Source organism: Platichthys flesus, chromosome 4 (assembly GCF_949316205.1).
Source record: "Platichthys flesus chromosome 4, fPlaFle2.1, whole genome shotgun sequence".
In the NCBI taxonomy this organism is placed as follows: domain Eukaryota; kingdom Metazoa; phylum Chordata; class Actinopteri; order Pleuronectiformes; family Pleuronectidae; genus Platichthys; species Platichthys flesus.
Window position 1 is genome coordinate 7,139,741 of NC_084948.1, and position 19,912 is coordinate 7,159,652.

Here is a 19,912-nt window from a genome sequence, read left to right on the forward strand (position 1 = left end):
CCAGTGATTAGACGGTGAATGGCCAACACTGATTTTTATCTATTTTGTTTGTGTACGGGGGGGGGGGGGAAATCATAACGCTGAATGGCCTAATTTATATAAACTAAATGGGGGCTTTATTAGACAATATAAACACATATGACAAATCTCTGTAATATTAACAGGTCATCAGCATCCAGCCCTTAATGAAAAATCTATTTACTTTTAATCAGGCTTTAGCCCGAGAAGTTTACATAAGTAGACATGCATGAGAAATGTATGCCAGCTGACACTGGAGGGCTGGGATTTCCCCTCTTTTTTGAATATAGGGCATGTAGCATCATCTGTCTTCCAGTAGGGGGCATATTTGATGCACAGCAGGATGCAAACTGTGTCAAGTTGGACCATATTCAATTTATTACCAGTCATTATGTAAGAGCAAGCACGATAACATCCAGCCCTGGTCACAGGATTTTCTTGCAGCTGTGATTGCTCTGTTGTCACAAGAGAACTAATGACAGCTGTGGGTGTTCATGTTTTCTTTATTACTGAAATGTGTTTATGAATGTAAAACAGCACACCAAGAACAGTTCTCTGTGCAAATACATTTGGTACTTTTAACAACAACCACGGATTCTCATAAAAACCAACGACATCGTCTAGGTCCTCTGAAGTAAATACAATATGCGGACATTAGTCAAAGGTGTACCCCGTTACTCGTGTCTAATAAGGGGGGAAAGTGCATCATTTAGAAGTTGAGTGGGAGAAAGGTTGAGCGGGATGATTGAAGCAAGCATGAGAATCAGACTTGGAGTGGGGATGAGGGTTAGGGAATCATTTGGAACTGTCTATTTATCCCCCTGTGCAATGAGGTACAGCGATACCAAGAGTGTGCAAGGGCGGGTGCTCGTCTGAGAGCACTTTGGTGTCTGAATCCTACCCGGATTCTTCATTAAATGCTGTGAGGAAGGTCTGTGAGTGGGACTCACTTGCTCCTCGGACACACACTTGTCAATAATGGGGGTCCTGACACCACACCAAAAGTAAGGTATCACTTTATGCCCAATAAGAATCCAGTATAAATACATTAAATAGACTGTAGCAGGACACACACAATTTACTACCAATTCACAGTTATATAGAAGCCAACTCACTATAGGCCCTTGGGGTTTAGCTATTTTTTGGATTGCATTGATTTGTCTGAAGCTAATTCCCCTGAAAAGTTAGATCAGTATTTTTGGACAAACCGGCCTGAGAGAACAAAATCTATATAAAACCTCATTATATTAAGATCTAGTTTAGTTAAATCCAATATTTGTTTTGTGTTAATGAAGGACTTAACTGTGGCCACTACAGTAAGGTACCACTAATCTGCCACACATGTGGCCATAGGTAATAATGACTGCTGATAGATTCTAAGAATCATGTTGTCCGACCTGTAAATAAGTATCAATTAATCATCACATGCTGCCCTAAAGGAAGCAGAGGACTGAGTTGGAAGTTGGAAATAGCTGAAAGTGGATTTATACCTTATTATTTTACGTTGTTAGACACACATCTATTTATTTGTATCTTTTTTTTCTAAGAATAAAAAGTCGCTTTGCGTCGGAAACCCTGTTTTCCACAACCAATGTGTGGCCTACGTATTGTGACAGGAGGAGGAAAATCCCTGTCGACGCCTCATGCTGGGTGCTGTCGGTGGTGGGAGGCCCGAGCGTGAGTTTGATCGTGATAACAGTGAAGTTTTGCTTCGTTCAGCAATGAGGTGGTGAGGCACAGGAGTCGGGGACATGCACTGTCCCTTCCATTTAAAACAAGACAAGGAAAAACAAAAGGCCTTGACCTTCCAGTAGCCTAACATGCGCAAAACACAAGTTCAAAATCACAAGCTGTCCTTCAGTGTCCCTTTGCTGGAGGAGGTGCAGTTTTCGTCCTCACAATGGAAGTGCCATTCTGTTAGGTAAATTAAAGCACAAGGATCAGGAAGGTCTTGGAGACAAGCTGGTCACACCTATCCAGTACTGCTCATCGCTTCCCTGTTGACTATTTACAGTTTGGATTATGGATTCTTTGCAACATTTCAGAGGCTTTTTCACAAAAACACACAAGTCTCCGGAAAAAAAACAACAACAACACTCTCCTGAAAACTCAGAAGTGAACATTGTCAAATATCGGTACAACACAATAGTGCTTTGTTGAGATATAAGAGTGAAATCGTCATGGACAGTTATCATACAAGGAGTGGCATAGGGGGATATGCATATCATTTAGCAGGATGGGGAGAGGAGAGTGTCAAACCCTGGAAATGAGCACTTCACATTCAGTCATCAAATCTAAGCCTTGAGTTCACTTGTCGAGATGCCCATCAGTCAACTGGGCCCACTGCAAATTGAAGTGCATATTACGTAGAGATTATCAAGGATCATGTCGGCCTATTGCTCTAAACAACATGAAGGCCTTTGGGTGTTTGCTATACTGATTCAAGGCCATTCTGGACGAGAAATTATTCCTAGAAAAGTAAAGGGAGCAGGAGCATCAGTTGTCAGTATATTATGTACATGATCAAACAGCCACAGCACAACAACCTCCACCCACAGCCTGTCAGGCGTTTCTCCGGGAGTTACTGGTGGCGGACGAGCGGCCAGTCTCATGGTCCGGTCTGTATTTGAGCCAGCAGATGAGCCAGGTGACGACCACCGAGAACATCGCCAGGATGCTGGCCACCGACAAGCAAATGGGTCCCGCCGGCGAGGCGGGGATGCTGTGGCTGTGCACGAAGATCAGGCCCATGAAGAGCAACACCAGCATGGACAGGAAGGAGAAGATCACGCACACGCAGCCGGTGGTCAGCGCCACCCGCTTGCAGCTCTGGCAGCTGTCGTAGCGCACCGAGTCCTGGGAGAGGGTCGTGGCGGTGGACACGGTGGTGGACGGCGTCGCCTGGCTGGTGCTGTACGCCCCCGACGCCTCCTCCCGGCGGAGCGCGACGAGGGCCGGGTGCAGCCGCGGCGGGTAGGGCGGCAGGGCGTCCTGGGGCAGCGGGTCCGAGTCGATGTACAGCGGGAAATCCTCCGTCACCTTGGTGTTGTTGGGCAGGTTCTGTATCCGGTAGTCCGGCACCGGGGTGCGGTGGCGACAGACGGGGCAGCTGATGCGCCATGGCCGCTCCTCCCGGAGGTGCAGCGTGTTCAGACACTCCTCGCAGAACGTGTGCAGGCACTCTAGGATCTTCGGGGCCCGGCGGTCAAGGTCGAAGTAATTGTAGCAGATCTTGCACTCGTACTCCTCGTAGGGAAACGCCGAGGGGGCCTCGCCGGGGGGCTCCGCTCCGCTCGGGGCCAGCTCTACCTCTGCCATGTCATCTTTCGCCATTCACATTCTCCGGTGAGCACAAAGGGAGCTGGCGGACAGATGCTGATGACGGTGCGCGTCTCTCCTCCTCTCCCCCTGCTCATCGAAGCCCCATCAGACACTATAGTGATGCTGCTGGTGATGATGATGATGATGATGATGGTGAGGATGATGTCTCGTTATAATCCAGCGTCATTCACACCATGAGGAGCAGGGGCGTCCGGTGCAGCTACTGCGTGTAAATGCCCGGGATCCCGGTGAAATATCAACAGAAACAGCCCTCACACGATGTGAGGCAGTGTGGGAATAGATGATGTAATGGTGGTGACTCCGACGCGAGAGGCTCATCCATCCAAGCACAGGGAGGGAGAGAGAGGGCGGGGGGGGGGGGGGGGGGGGAGCTGTTGTTTCAGCGCTCTGGGTTTGTACATGCAGGAAGCAGCTATGACAACTATGCTCGTTCACAATTACGTACAGAGAGAATCATGGCAGACAATAGGATGCGCTAATTTGGTCAACCGGGGGCGTCAATTCACTGTTTCCTGTCCCAAGCAAAGAGCATGTGAACTCACAGTGTCCAGACCAGGTCCAGACTTTGCAAACACACACAGACACGGGCCTCCATTGTGAGCAACAGACAGGAGCAGTGACAGTTATAATTTCATCAATAAAAAAGAGAAGTGCGGTTAAAGGAGAACACTGCATTTACAACCAGCTCATTGCTCGAAGGGATTCTGGTCTGATGTAAAATCAGCATGGAGCTCTAGATGGATAGAGATAGATGTATAGTTGTATAGATAGATAGATGCATAGATAGATTGATGTATAGTTGTATAGTTTTATAGGTCAATGGATGGATGGATGGATGGATGGATGGATGGATGGATGGATGGATGGATGGATGGTAGAGCATTAAAATAGTATTTCAAAGTCAACTTTTTGGTCAATTACATACAGGACACAAACGGGATTGAAATCTCTCTAATCCCCAGTGTAAACAAAAATAGACAAAACATATAAGTACCCGAGTGACATATTAAGTACTACATCATATTAAGTGAAATAAGTACAAAACATAGTACCCAGTCGGAAATCACAGGTAGGTAGGGGGTCAACAGTGCAACCAGAATAGTGCAAAAATAGATTTAGAAGTGTAAAATACTGAATGAGTAAAATAGCAACGAGAATAGCACTAAATATAGTACTATAGCATCTTTTACAGTAAAATAGTAAAAACAGTATAACAAATCTGAGAACACATGTTTTTGGTACACACTGCAAAGAGCAAGGGGAGTAAAAAATCCCCTACTCATTTGATTGCAGCCTATAGGTTGATCTAATTTTGTAAAACTCAACAAAAGGCACAGTTTGTTCAATAAGGGTTTATTACCACTCATGTTTGAAGTAATATTCTTGCAATAATAAAGACAATGTCAGAGTTTATACTAATGTAATAAAGGAGAAAGAGATAGAATACACCTAAGTCACTCATTACTTACATGACATACACCTTTTTGTATTTTATTTTGTACTAACCCATGTTGTGAATCATTACCCTATGGGTGCAGTCGACTCAACTTCAAAGTGTGCACATAAACTATTGTGTACAGTGTTTACTGCTCTCACAGGTTTTGTTCTGAGAAGCATGAAATGGGTCATGATTTAAGTCATAATGATTAAACTTAATTTCAACTGTTTGACCTCTTACAGCCTATATTTGATTAACTTCATAACATATTCTATTCTTGAAACTCTTAACTTTTAGTTGAGATTGAGCTATTCGCATACAGATTAAGTCAACTTCCCTTTAGTCCCTTTATGGGTTTTTACCACAGTGAACAACACATATAAGCAGCTTTTAGCACAGCTGGGTCTTGGTCTGGAGGGCTCAGGATCAGAGGAATTATTAACAAAAAGGGACATTCAGGGTTTTCATCCAAAATATATTACCCTTACAGACAAAAGCTGCACATGTTTCACTTTTTACTATCAGTTATATCAGTTATATTTCATGTTGAACAACATAATTGAAATTTCAGCCTAGTTTTGGTTCACTGAACTGATTTTCTATAGGCGTTAGTACATTATTATTGAAAATTCAACTTCTAAACTTGCCTGCTTGCTTGTCCGAGTTTCATGCTCTGGAGGTATCCCAGAATTATTCCTTGTCATCAGTGAGTCCTCCTCAAACAGTTCTATAATATACTGTCAATATACTTTATTGTGTATGTGGTGGACTTTGCTTTTTATAGATGGTGCAGAGCGAAGTTAAAAAAACTTTAGAAAACATAGTTTATCTGCAATGAAGATTTTATAGTCAATGTTTTTCAGAAATAGAAATAAAATGTACTTCTTTCATGATTTACTGAACTGCTGTTGTTGTTTCTTATATTGCGTGGTGGCTATTTCAGAGTTCTGTTAACCAATGAACAATCCTCAGACCTGAGCTCGTAACTTTTCATGATAAAAGCTCTGTAATTCAGCACTGTATAAAGCATTGTAGCAAGAAAACAAATACAAATACTTTGAAGACAAATTGCTAAAGAGAAAGTGATTCCAAGAATGTTGTTGTTATGACGGAGATCAGCCTCTGCAACACCCGTGAATTGTCTGTGTCAGTCTGCTATGGTAAAATAAAACAAATATAATGAGATTATCAAAATTATCTGTCAGAACATATATTATTGACTGCAGGCAACAAGTTCTAGACCCCTGGTGAGGACATGGAAGAAGAGGTGTTAAACTCTGTCCGCAGACTGAAGATACACTGCCCTGTCCCCACTTTCTGCTACCACACTTGCTGGTCGTCTCTTTATTCCATTTTTATCGATATTGAATGTATTACATGTCCGAATCACACCAAACTTGGTGCTATACTTCCTCTGCCCATTAACAATACACATGCCTGGTGTGAAGCCAATTAGATGAACAGTTTGCGCGATGTGCATTCCACATACATAGGGGGGGCGGGGTAATTTGGGACATTTTTTACATTTGCTCCCCTCTAGGCGATCTAAAATGATATATCAGTCAAATTTACACATTTCCCATTAATTCAGGATGTTTTCTAGCAATGGAAATGATAAGAATGTCTTCAGGACAAAGGGCAGTGAAAATATGATTGCTTTTTAATAAGTGGTCTTGTGTCTCACTTTACCCCAGCTTAGAGAAATCAAGGGGGGAAAGCGATCCAGTTACTTTTTCCACTTTAAAACTACCATAACAACACATGTTGTAATAGTTAAAATCCTGACAGCTAGATTGACAACCAAAAAATTACAAAACTTATATCGGACTAGTAACATAATCATGGGGATTGGTCAATTAAGCACATTTATGATTATTATGATTAATGTGATTTCTTGCAAACCCTAGCTTACCTGCACATTGTTTCTCTGTCCAATTGGCAGGACAGGGATATTGTTTTTCTATGCTTATTCAAATGCCAGTTCACAGCACTTAACTGGAACAAGGCCATGGAACTGGTCAGCTAGTTATGGCTAGCCAAGGCTTGAAAACATAATGGTCACATGACCACAAAGGTGTACCGTTGCCTAGATAGAGGGCGTGTCTCACATTACCCGATGTCTCACATTACCCGATGTCTCACATTTTCCCGCTCTCCCCTACATACATAAATATTAACTTTATTTGTACATTCACACAAACATACATACATACATACATACATACATACATACATACATACATACATACATACATACATACATACATAAAGACAGACAGACAGACAGACAGACAGACAACAGTTTTTGGTATTAATAAGTACATTATCATTACGTAATAACAATCCACTTACTTGTATAACCCTTTGTTTCTAGGATACCTTACTTATTACCTTATTGTGTCGAACTGGCATAATATGCAATAAATGTCTTCCTCTTCAAAGAAGGTTATGATAACCATCTCAGAGTCAAGATCGCACCAAATCCTACCAGTCATTAGCTCCGCCCCTGCGTGTCGTTACCTGTGGCGCGCAGCGGCCGCACCTGTGCGCAGCTCTGCCCCCGGGGATGCCCTGCCTGCCTGCCTGCCTGCCGGGGAAGAAATCTGCATGACCTATACTCCCGTTCAGAATATCCACCCCTGCTCGCCCCTGAGCCTCTGTGTGTGTGTGTGTGTGTGGGTGTGTGTTTCACCTGACATGCTGGAGCTCCTGGCTTACCTCAACGGCCCCGAGCCCGTGGCCCGGTTCCAGAGACGCTGCGGACTCTTCCTCGTGGAAGCCGCGGGGAGGACGCGCGCTCCGGCCCACGCCGACAACAAACCATGTGGGCAGGTGCAGGGAACAGGGGACCACCAGGACAACAACTCCGGATACAAATACATGGTGAACGGATGTGGCGTTGGCGTAAGTCATTTACTGCAAAAACAAATTGGTCCGCTTTATAGCCTGCGTAACCCTTTAAGCTGGAAATATAACCAAAGTGTCCACACAGACACAACAGGCTGACTAGATGAACATACGTTTGTTTTACTCAGCCCCATGGCGGACTGAGACTTGATTGTAAACCAAACAATGACTGGCTTTTCTCGTTTGTCCGGGTGACTGTCAACCGCCACATCCTCATCTGCATAGCGTGTACTGAGTGTTTACATTCTTCTGTCTGTTTAAGTAAAGACAAAGTAAATATGCAGCCAGGTCACTTCCTGGTTATTTATGGGGGAACTGTTGAGTTTCTCTCTAAATTTGAAAGTCTTGACCTTAACATTAAGATTCGGTGCTCAAAATTCAACTGAATTGTGTACCTTTTGTTTTAGTTCATTCATTTATTTGCCCTGGATTTTGTGAAGTTCTTTGTAACCTTGTTTAGTTAAGTGCTATATAAATAAAGTTAGTATATTTATTTAGCAATCATTTTCATGTTAATGCCATTGAGTACTTGCAAGTACTTGACTTAGTTTTACATATGTTTATCTACAATTTCTTTTAAATTTGTTAATTGAGATGTAGTAGGTGTGGAATATCCTTCAATGTTAGAAGCAAATGGCTTTATATTTAGATCTCGAATTCAAAAGAAGTAGTGGAATGGGCAGGGGTGTTGAAAGATGGTAACTGATTTGCATTCTGGGAAATGTAGTGTGGTACTTTGTTTGGAGCTTGACCCATATTACAGACTAAAAGTCAGGAAATCTCTGGGGCTTTAATTCTGAAGTTAAAGCAGCTGAGGGATTAATCTCGAAATAAAATTTGAGATTAAATCTGAACTGTCTCTTGAGCGGAGCTGGAAACAAAAGGTGAAGCCAACACTGGGTGTGACTGCAGGACTGGCCAGGAAATATAATCTCTGATCTAAATTAGATTTTCATTCCAGGCACCTGGCTCCATGACACTTTGTTTTCTCACTGGGTGTTTATTGTGTGCAGGGCTGCAGCAGGCCTCAGTACGAGGTGAGGAACTGGCTGCTGCACGTCCTATTCCTGTTCTCATCAGCCCTGGGTCATGAAATCTTCTACATCACCTGTCTGCCCTGCATACACTGGAACCTGGACCCATTCCTCTGCCGACGCCTCATCAACATTTGGACTGTAAGATAGACAGATAATCTGTGTGTGTGTGTGTGTGTGTGTGTGCGTGTGTGTGTGTGTTTGTGCGTCTGTGCTGAAGATGTCAGTCAGACCACCTTACCATGTATGAAGCGTAAAACTTCTGTCTGATGTCCTTCTCCCTCACAATGCCACCTCTCTTCTCTCTGTTGTTCTGTTTCCCTCTTTTCACCTTTCAACCTTCCTTTCATCGTCAGCACTGGCCTGTCTCTGACACCAACATGCACATATATCCCCAGGCTTGGGGAGCATTGACCGGGACCGGCCTGACCAAGGGTCCCTGACATGGTTTGAGGCCACACAGGAGGATACATCAGTGGAAAACGAGGGCTAAGATCTTCCCTTTAGATGTTTAGTCTGATGGAATCCAGCACTTTATGTCAAGGGACCCTTAAAACATGTCAAAAGTGATCCCAGAAGGAGAGTACTTGACACTTGTGGTGACACAGCCGGGACACAGACAGCCATACACCCTCACTCCTGCAGAGTGTGTGATGGGCAGTGTGTTTTTGTGGCCTTTGTGTCCCTGCCCCGAGCCCTTGGTGGGTGCCCTGTGTCTGAACCCCTTGTTTGGCCCCCCAGGGGAAAAGATCCCCTTCTTCTGGCATCCCGGCTTCACCAGGCCTCTGTGTGAACTCCTTTCAAACACTCACAAACGCCAACACACACACATGCACACATGCTCGTGCTCCCCACCTCGCCTGCTAAACACGCTCATTGCCCTCCCTCTAGTTAGACATTACCAGTTTACTCTGTGTTCTCCTCCCCCTAGTCTACCAGTAGAGTGTTTTATTGGCCTCCTCAGCGCTCGGAGCTTTCTCTCCCCGGACTGACCATTTGGTCTGTCAGCCCTCGGGGCGCATCACCCCGCACTTCGAACTTCTAACAGCACCCTGCCATTGTGCTGGTAGAGTTATTTAAGGTTCATGGAGGACACTAGTCTAACTCTCTCTCTCTCTCTCTCTCTCTCTCTCTCTCTCTCTCTCACACGCACACACACACACACAGACTGGCTGCTCCTCACGCCAACGATTGAAGTGCATCCATGCAAATTAAGACTTGTATGCGGGAGCAAACACATTAGAGGCCTATGAATAACACACACACACACACGCACATAACAAGTACACGCAATAACACACATATGTGTCCTTCACTACTCTGTGTTGTCTTTACTTGCAGGGTGACTTTGTTTGACTTACAAAACAATGGCTGTCATTAACCATATGGTCATGAATTGCATAGCAGTGTTGTATGGTGTAACCATAGTGCAGTATTATGCAAATCATCCACCTCCTGTGCTGTTTGTAATATCTAAAATCTCAGGTTGGACTTTAGCACAATGACACAAAGGGCTCTCACAAACATATACAGTATGGTTATGGAGAGTTTCCAATGCAGTCGAGAAGACGGGTATTTTGTCCTGATTTGTATGTAAGTAATGATGGCAGGGGAAGGTCACAGTCAAGGACAGGAAGTCACTTTATTCTCAGACGTCAGAACTTTTTTAACTAGACGGCCTCAGGCAGTCCTGGATCAGCCCTCAATGCTGACAGCTGGACATCAGAAATGACTGGGGGAATCATGAGACTTCTGTTCACTGAGAGTAACTCTGTCATGTTATTACAAGTAGACATTGGTCCGAACAGTTTTTAAAGGAATAATAGCCACAATTTACTGTTACAACAAAAGGGATCTCATTAAGAAATCAAGAGCTAGAAGTGCAAAAGAGTAATACTTATTCAAAAAATGACTGCCCTCTCAAAAAATAGAAACAATAAAAAACTCTGGAGGTGCATTACTATGGAATATAAAAAGTTGTGACAGGAGAGTTAGTATAGACATTCATGTTCCTCAGGGGATGAATCCTACAGTCATGTTGGTGATCCCCAAACTTGACTTGTAGCACCACCAGCAGATTGATAATTTTTGGGATCGTTTGCCATAAAATATGGTGCATGCATTCATGTTCACCTCAGGTTTTATTGTAGTAATTTTACTCAGTTAATCTTTCATTATAGCGTCATTATCAGGTCAAAATTTAAATTTTGTTTTGTGACCAAATACCTGCACTGTTCCCACAAGCAAATGTTTGATTAAGATGACAAACCCGCTTAACATTATACCTGCTAAGAATCTGAATGCTTAAGGGAAATCTGGCATTTTCAACCTGGGCTTTATGATTTTTATATGTGGGTGTGTAAATGAATGGTCCTTAAAACACTTTTGGAATCAGTCCTCTCCACAGTGGCAGTGGCTACAGTGTAATCTTATGGGGAATTCCACAAAAGGTTTTTTTCACCAATGCAAGGCTAAAATTTGGTCTTAGTCAAGGCTGCCTGTGGAGGCCATCTTCTGGACCACATCCATATTTATAAACATAGGGCCCAGGTTGAAAAAAATACTGTAATTCTCCTCTTCAAAATTGCTATTATGAACATGTGTGCTTGCCTATAGCACCAAGTGGTACCAGTTCAATGTACAGACTTAAAGAGCCACTGGCTCTTTGAAGTCTTAAGGCCAATACACAGCAGCCCCCGGCCTTCATCAAATCAGTCGGCTCAATTATTTTCTAGGTACAACCCCCACATTGGATAACCAGGCCAACGTCATCGTTTGAAGCTGTGTCCCAACTCCATACTAGACACTGTGAACAGTGTTAAGTCTCATTACATAAGTTCAAATAGATTTACTATAGCCAGAAGGAAAGCAATGGCAGTGGATGAATTATTGTCTTCAGAGGACAAAATTAGAGAACACTCAGGAAAGCACACCGTACAAAGCAAGTTCATAAAAGAGCACAAGAGAATTGCCTTTCAGCAGATCAGCAATGACTGAGCTCAACTTTAAACTTGACCCAGGACAACAAGACATTCTACTGCTTTATTGAGTCTATCTCTGTAAACTTGAGTAGCCATGCTGTGGGGATATGGCTTATTGGCTCGTCAGTCATATTATGGTGTTACAAGCGGTTATATGCTGTACCTACAGAAAATACTTCTCAGTTCAAGAGAGAAGGTAGCAGCATGTCTCCCAAATGCCTATTGGTCAAATCACGCTCCATGATTTGCTGCTGGAGCTAAACTTGAGTAAAGTTAAATTTGTAATGGTTTTACAAGCAGAAATTTATTACACACAAATGTGTCATTGTCAGAAATGCTAGTTTTTTGTGCACTTCTAATTTGTATTCACTATTTGACATCCTCAGCAAAGCGGCAAGTTCTGTTTGCTATATTTAAGACTGTAGGAATTGTTATTTCCCATCCACGGTCCATGTTATTTGAAAAGTAAATGCTCTTGTACCCATATCATTGGCAATGGGGGTGTTGGTCTTAAAGCAGCTAATAGTCATGTCACTGTAGTCCAAAACTAACATCTTTTGTTTTCTCTATTCAAACAGTAACCTGTGCAATAGCCTCTCTTCACTACACAATCTTACACACTTCACTCACTCTGATCCACATGTTGACAGATCAAGGTCCAAAGCTGCTCCGGCCGCCATCAATACACTCATTCATGAGAAAATGCGTACACTTCTGCTGCTACTACAGTGTGTGTGTGTAAGGTTGGGGGGGGAGTCCAACAAATGTATATTTAAATGGCCATTTGACAGTTAAAAGTTCAGAAAAGTAGTGGTTGTGGTTATATATATATATATATATATATACATTACCATATATATATATATATATATATATATATGGTAATGTACATCTCCAATGAATTAATTCAATGTAATGTCCTCAAAAGTGGCCAATGACAGCGTGTTCGTGTGTGTGTGTGCTGACCTGTCTTCAACTCTTCCCTTAATGTGACCACACTGTCCCTGGGTCAGCCCTTTGATGATTTGTACAAAGACTCCAGTGAAACACTGTCGTGATGGCTTCACTGGAGGCAGCTGAATACGGTTGAATATGAAGTTTGTGTTGATGGTGCAGTCCGTGGGAGGGGAGGGGAGGGGTTTCATATAATTCGAGCTGGCAGGCAGATTCATTGTATGACGGGGGGGGGGGGGGGGGTACACTGCATGATGTGTACACTGTAGGGCTTTTTGTATTAATAGACTGCGCTAAATGGGCTTGCCACTGTCCTCTGTTTATTGTTGGGTGGTACCAATTATTCAGTGTGGGCACTCGGGCGTCTACACTGTAGGTAGATACAGATATTGAAATAGTGACATTTACATTCAGACATGCCTAGAGAACAGGGGAAGAATGAGAACAAAGGTTTAGCTTTTGGAAATAGTAAGACAACGTTGGAAAGTTTAGGATCAATAAATCATAAACCATAAGCTATAGCCCACTGGACTGAGTTTTGTCCTACCAAAATGCCAATTTGTGCTTTGTGCTGTAACAACGTCCTGAAAGTCAACAGGTTATCAGCAGTTTAGCACCAACTAAGACGGACATTTTCTAACCAACTTAAACATAACTAGAAATTGCTCAGTTAAGACCAGTTGATATTCCCATCTGCTGTTGTGTTTAGTGCTAATTAGCCAATGGTAGCACACTAACTATGATCGTATTCCCTCTATTTATTGGCATGTTTGCATCGTCATGATGAACATTTAGCTGACACCAGATATTTGGCTCAAAGCATCTCCATCTGCGCAAGAGGAACTAACGTGCCTGAAGTCTTGTTATTATTTTTGTTTGCATGTAAATGTGACAAGATACAATTTACTGTATTTATGATGGAGCCTACCTGCGATATTGAAATATAATATTTGAATGGAAGCAAGGTGAACTGTTTCCCTTGGGTCCTGGTCCAACTTTCTCATCCAATAAGCACCTCTGCTTATCCAAAAGATCTGCTTCCCCAAGGGAAATATTAATGCTACAATAAATATATCAGGCATTTAAAGGTCCTTTCCTCTCTCAACATGATGCTGTCCCTGTGCCTAAAGATGGGTCCATAAAGAAATTGTTTCCCCAATTTGATGTCCAAGAACTTGACTGGCCTGAGCAGTGTTCTGGTGTCCACATATTGACCTATTTCAAATACCATGTCTGTCCCTGTCGCTTCCCGCTCTATCTGCTTCATTCCGCGTCTCTACAAGTTGCTGCACTAATAGCGGGTCACTAGATGTACTTTTATATCTTATTTTCCATGGTAACAGGCATCTTCTGATTACAGTGTCAGTGGAGATGGTAATAACAGCCTCTCTATTCTGTCCCTTAAACACACACATTAGTGTCCTGCTCCCTCTCGCTGCACTGCCTCCCTGCTCCATGTGAAGACAGCCATTCATTAAATATACAAGGCAGAGCTTTAAATAAAACTGGAGCCGGAGCAGGCTGCCCCTCCGACGGCCGCTGGGGATTTCATGAAGGAGAATAGGCAGCACATTTGGCAGGCAAACGCACATAGACACGCACACACACACACACACATTCACACCGATACCTATACATCATTACCACACACACACACCTTGCACTAACTGTCATTATGTCAAGAACCCTCTGTCTCACTCCACCCTCCGAAGACGCTGTGTCAGCAAATCCTGTACTCTTCAATTATCAGTTTCTTACAATAGATTTAGTTACTGCACAACAGCAACATCAGCGCTTTATTCCAGGCAGGGTCTCCATCTTTTGTACACATTTGTCCTCCTCTCTTTCCTTTTTCCTTTGTGGAGTTGGAAGGGGTATTACTTATTTATGAGAGTGTGGTTACTTTTAGAGCATAGCCTAATCAGGATTTTATTTCATCTTCTCATAATTTTATTATCATCTTCCGCCATCTCGGATTTCGTCTTTTCTTGCCAGCACACTGCAGCACTCACTCTATAGTTTTTTTTGTATTGAATCACATTTCAAATGCTAAATAAAGATTCCCATGGAACAGACAGAGACCACAGTCTCTCATGAAAAGCACTATAGAAAATAAGTCTATTTCATCCACAGGAGTTTGAAATCTGCTAGAACTGTACTAACGCACAATCTTAGAATAAAAATGGCAACTGAATATTTATGAGATTAGAGTTCTTCATAGGTCAAAGGATTCGTGCCTGAACCTGAAAAAACCTGGAAATGTTCTCCCTGAACTCACCCGGAACCATCCCTCATTTGAAAGCTGGAACCCAGACTCCTGCAGAACCGAGAAACGCTGGATCCGTACCCAGCAGGGAAACACACACCCGCTCGGCACGGATTTCACATGTGGTTGCTTTAACAAGTTAACATTAATTCACAATATGTCAGAACCAAACTCTAAAAAACAAACTGTAAAAGTCTTCTCCTCTGTGACTGGCCACTATGTAGACAATTCATCCTTCAAGAACATTCGTAAAATACCTCCAGGTTTTCTGTTATTGCTGATTGAAGTAGCTTTGTCCTCTCCAAAGTGATTTATTTTTTTTCCTTTCCCTATTATCCTCCTTTTGTCATCCGACAATAGTGTAAGTTGCAACACACACACGCTATATAAAAAGTCCTCTATATTAGATATTTGTTGGGACCCTTCTTCTGAGACACATGTACTCTAACCTCTCTTTCAGTTGGTGATGTATGTCGGCCAGGTGATGAAGGATGTGCTGAAGCTGCCTCGCCCTCCTTCACCCCCTGTGGTTAAGCTGGAGACGCGTGTTGACGCAGAGTACGGGCTGCCCTCCACTCACGCCATGGCTGCCACTTCCATCTCCTTTACCATTTTACTGAGCGCCCCAGCAAGGCTACAGGTGGGCATCGCTGAAATTTGTGATTCAACACAGCCAACCAGTTCCACAGTGCACTTGTCTGTAGTGAGCTAGAATGTGTGGCCAAATAATCTCTGCTTGAATAAGGTTGTCTGTGGTTTCAACTGCATCTCACAGTCATAAGCAAATGGAACTGGGTCAAGTCTAAGACCGGTCAGAGCAGAGCTTTCGGAAGAGGGTTAAAGTCATTCAATCCATTTTGACATAACACACATTACCTAAAGGCACTTGAGATGGTTAGTCCAAGACCTTACAATATAACACACAGAGTGACTTATATGTAGAGGATTATATAGTGAGCTCATCAGCAAAAGAAAAAGCTTTCGGAAACTACTTATGTCATTGTCCTGGGATTGTCGGTTGTACCATTTCATGATGCGCTGGGATGCAGTGTGTCCATTATGTGGGATTTATAAAATGTCACTAAACATTCAGACAGCTGTACAAAACGGTGAATTCACTATATAGTGGACTATGTAGTGATTAGTGAGGGATTTCGAGCCCAGCCATTGTCATTGTTAGGATTGGGATAGTGATATTAGGTTGTAGCTTAGAGCGCTTTACTGCAGTACACAGAGCGACAGAGAAGCTAGCGTTGCTATCGGTTGTTGGTATTGTTTTATCAGACATGCTCTTCAAAGAGGTTAAAAAATTACCCCTTATGCGCACATTGTTAAATATTATCTTAACACATTTTCTCTTCTGTTAGTGAGTAGAGAAAAAACAGAATTAGTGTCCCGTGATATTTGCCAGCATCAGTCGTTAGAACTACTGTTGAAACATGTCATGATTGTAACTCTGACATCATTACTGAAGCTGTAATATTCACTGCTCATCATTATGAAAACTGGTATTACCACCATAGCTGACTTCAAATGATCTCTATCCACCTCATCAGAGTTAGGGCGCATACACTAACTGTAAATGTGACACGAGGCATTGCAATTACATTTCCCTTGAATTTGATGGATTCCTTTAGGATAAGCACGGCCCAGTAGGTGTTAATTTAGTCGCTCCTAATGGGAAGCTTCTCACAAGTCAGAGTTGAATGAGGTTAAATATGAGGTGCTGGGAGCCTGTGGACGGCGAGTGGGATGAAGGGAGTGGCCCCGCTGTCCATCAGTGAGTCCTGACTGAGCTGTCGCACAATGGGCAGGCAGGGGCGGGGCCAGAAGTCACCATCAGTCACCATCAGCCACACCCGTGGAGCTGCAGTTTGGTCCTCTGATGGACTCGACTGAGTCAATGACTGTCAATCCACGTCACTACCTCCCTCCTCCTCCCGACTCTTCCCGTCTTTATCTCCCCCACTCTGTTGCCAAGTCTATAAAACCCTCAGTGGCTCAATCATGGGCTCTCTTAATCACACACCGTGTTGTAACGAAGAACCTGAGTGAATGCTGGGTCCATCAGTGAATGCTTGGTCCATCAGTGAATGCTGGGTCCATCAGTGAATGCTGGGTCCATCAGTGAATGCTGGGTCCATCAGTTGGTAGTTTACGGTCTCTACAGCTGTCAGACTGATTTGTGGTCAGGCCGTGTCAGCCAGCACTCAGTCGGGGATATTACATTCCTGCTCTCAAGGTCAGAGAAATCACCTCAAGAACCCTGAGACATCCATGTACAGTAGAGCACTTAACCGTGGCCTGAGATTCCTCAAGGATTCCTCTGAGAGAAAAGAGCGTGTATAGCTATAAATGAGTAGCAGGCTGTTGCAGGGGCTCCTGAATAGACACAAGGCCTCAGGGCAACTCGCCCTGATCCCAGAGCAGGTCGGAGGTCATGACAGTCAATCACAGCGTGACCCCCCTCCTGTCCCTGGCATCCTTTGTGGCCATTCACAAAAAACCTCTCTTCATGAACTACCAGTGAATAGGCTTCCAGCTGCAAAAGACAGGAAAAGACACAGGAAAAAAGGCAGAGAGGAGGAGAAGAGGGGAGCACAGGAGGGGAGGGTGGAGGAGGTGAATGAATACACAAGGCCTCTCTTCTCACTGTTATTGAAATGCAGGGGGGGGGAACAAAACCTGCCGCTTTAGGTAAAGGAAGGAGGGGACAGAGGATGGAGACAGTAGAGAACTAAAGGAGCCAAGTGACTGGATGGCGGGCAGTACGTCAACCCGAGAGGACAAGTGGCAGAAAGAGGAGTTCCATGTCTACAGTGACAAATGGGTGGCTGAGAGGAAAGAGGTTTTAAAGAAGTAGAGCGCGACAACTGTTTTTGTGCCTGCACTGAGCAATGGGAAGTTGCATGTGACACACGACATTCTTCTTTCACCGGTTTAATCTTTTATCTTTTATTGCGGCTCAGTTCCAGTTCGAGGTGGGTCTGCTGATCGCAGTGACGCTGTCGTGCCTGGTGTGTCTGAGCCGCCTCTATACTGGCATGCACTCAGTTTTGGTGAGCTAGTCCCCCTACACACACACACACAAACACACACACACACACACACACACACACACACACACACACACACACACACACACACAAACACACACACACACACACACACACACACACATTCCACAGCATAAAATATTCAAGCTCAATGCAGGATTCATTATTCATATCTATGTCTGGTTAAACTGTCTGGCTGAGACTCTAAATTCAGCCGACACTTTAAGTCACCTGCTTTTCATTTGAAAATCTCGATGCCACATTAAGAGACTGCTACTTACTCATCAGTTGTGTACTCATTTATCACATCTGCCAGGCTGGCACAGTGTTACCAAGCAGCTATATTTGCTTACATTTCAAAACACGTTGTACTTGAACCAATAGTCTGTTAAATGTAACCCTACAGCAGCTGGTTAGCTTAGCATAAATACTGAAAACTACCCTGGCCCTAGCTGAAGGTAACTCAATCATTTTAACAGGACCCTTTAAGGTTCAATAAAGATGACAAATCAGTGAAAAAAAACGCACATTCGCGACATCAACACGTCCACTCACACGCTGTGAATTCCTCAGTCATGTTCCTGCTGTGTTCTCACAACTAACTTTGACTTTTTCCAAGTACAGCCCCTACAAAAAATTGCATGAAAATATCTGAGTCCAGTGCATGTGTGAGAGCAGCTGACGACATTGTCGGGTCACTGCTGGCTCACACCTTCTTTTCTTTTACAAATAAAACAGAAGAAACTTCTTCTGTTAGTGAGTGAGCTCTAAAGGCGCTGCTAACTTGGTTTTGTTCCTCCTGACACTCCTGGCTAGCAGGTTCTCCAAGTTTCTACTTTATCTCAGACTTATTTAATGGACACACATGAGACTGGTATCGATTCTCTTATCTAATACGAAAACAAATGCACAAAATGTGAACTATTGTCATTATTCTGCTTTCAGGATGTGATCTGTGGCGCTTTAATCTCTGCCCTCCTCATGCTTTTCACCTATCCTTACTGGGAAACCTTCGACCACTTTCAACTCACCAGCCGCATCTCCCCCATCGTGGCGTTGGCACTGCCCCTCTTCCTCAGCTACACATACCCAGAGCTGGACCACTACAGCACCACGCGCGGAGACACCACCACCATCCTCGGTGTCGCGGCTGGAAGCTCAGTGGGATACTGGGTGAATGAGCAGCTCGGGCAGACTTTTGAGCCCCAGGGCGTGTTACCTGTACCTCTACCCACACTGACAGCTCATGGACTGGCAGTGAGCGTGGCCCGCTGCCTGTTAGGAATCGTGGCACTTGTGGGAACACGGCAGATAGTGAAAGCACTGAGTCTGCGGGTGTTATATTCATGGTACAGAGTGCCAAGAAGCGATGAAAGTGCCAGGAGGAGGAGAGAAATTGAAGTGCCATATAAGTTTGCCACATATACGTTTGTTGGACTTGTTCATTGTATATTGGTCAATAGAGCCTTCCTTCTGCTGGGGCTGTTTTGACCTGCTCACTGGAGACTGACAATGCTCTGAATTTGCAAATGACAAAAATGTACCTCATATTTATTTGAATGTGTATCAGATGATCTTTTTTTTTTTTTTTACATGGTAAAAATTTCAGAAACGTGGTGCCTGTGACTGACCTGTAACTGAGCTGAAAGCAAATAAAGTTTTTCTCATGGAGCAATACAATTTTTACGACTGGATTCTCAGCATTTAACTGCAGCGTTGTCTATTTCAGTGCATGAAGATGTAAAATAAATGCTTTAGCCAGGACGACTGTGATGTGTGTCACAAGCCTCTAAAGCTCATACCAGTCAGATCAAAACCAGTTCACCAGAAACTCTGCGACTTCATTTCAATGAGTACTATCAGTCTTTTTGCTTTAAAGCATAGGACTTGGCATGTTGGAACAGGTCATCTGTTAC

At 43.6% G+C, this 19,912-nt stretch overlaps 2 protein-coding genes across 2 annotated transcripts; one reads left to right on the plus strand and one right to left on the minus strand.

Moving 5' to 3' along the window:
- Positions 1-470: 470 nt before the first annotated feature.
- On the minus strand, positions 471-3,644 carry LOC133951324 (E3 ubiquitin-protein ligase RNF182). The gene has a single exon (XM_062385200.1). It carries the CDS (start codon positions 3,349-3,351, stop codon positions 2,581-2,583), a length of 771 nt encoding a protein of 256 aa, XP_062241184.1. The 5' UTR covers positions 3,352-3,644; the 3' UTR covers positions 471-2,580.
- A 3,703-nt stretch (positions 3,645-7,347) lies between these two features.
- sgpp2 (sphingosine-1-phosphate phosphatase 2) lies at positions 7,348-19,652 on the plus strand. Its single transcript, XM_062385150.1, has 5 exons — positions 7,348-7,702; positions 8,719-8,880; positions 15,401-15,580; positions 17,910-17,999; positions 18,942-19,652. The coding sequence occupies exons 1-5, from the start codon at positions 7,406-7,408 to the stop codon at positions 19,485-19,487; spliced, it is 1,275 nt and encodes a 424-aa protein (XP_062241134.1). The 5' UTR covers positions 7,348-7,405; the 3' UTR covers positions 19,488-19,652.
- Positions 19,653-19,912: the final 260 nt, after the last annotated feature.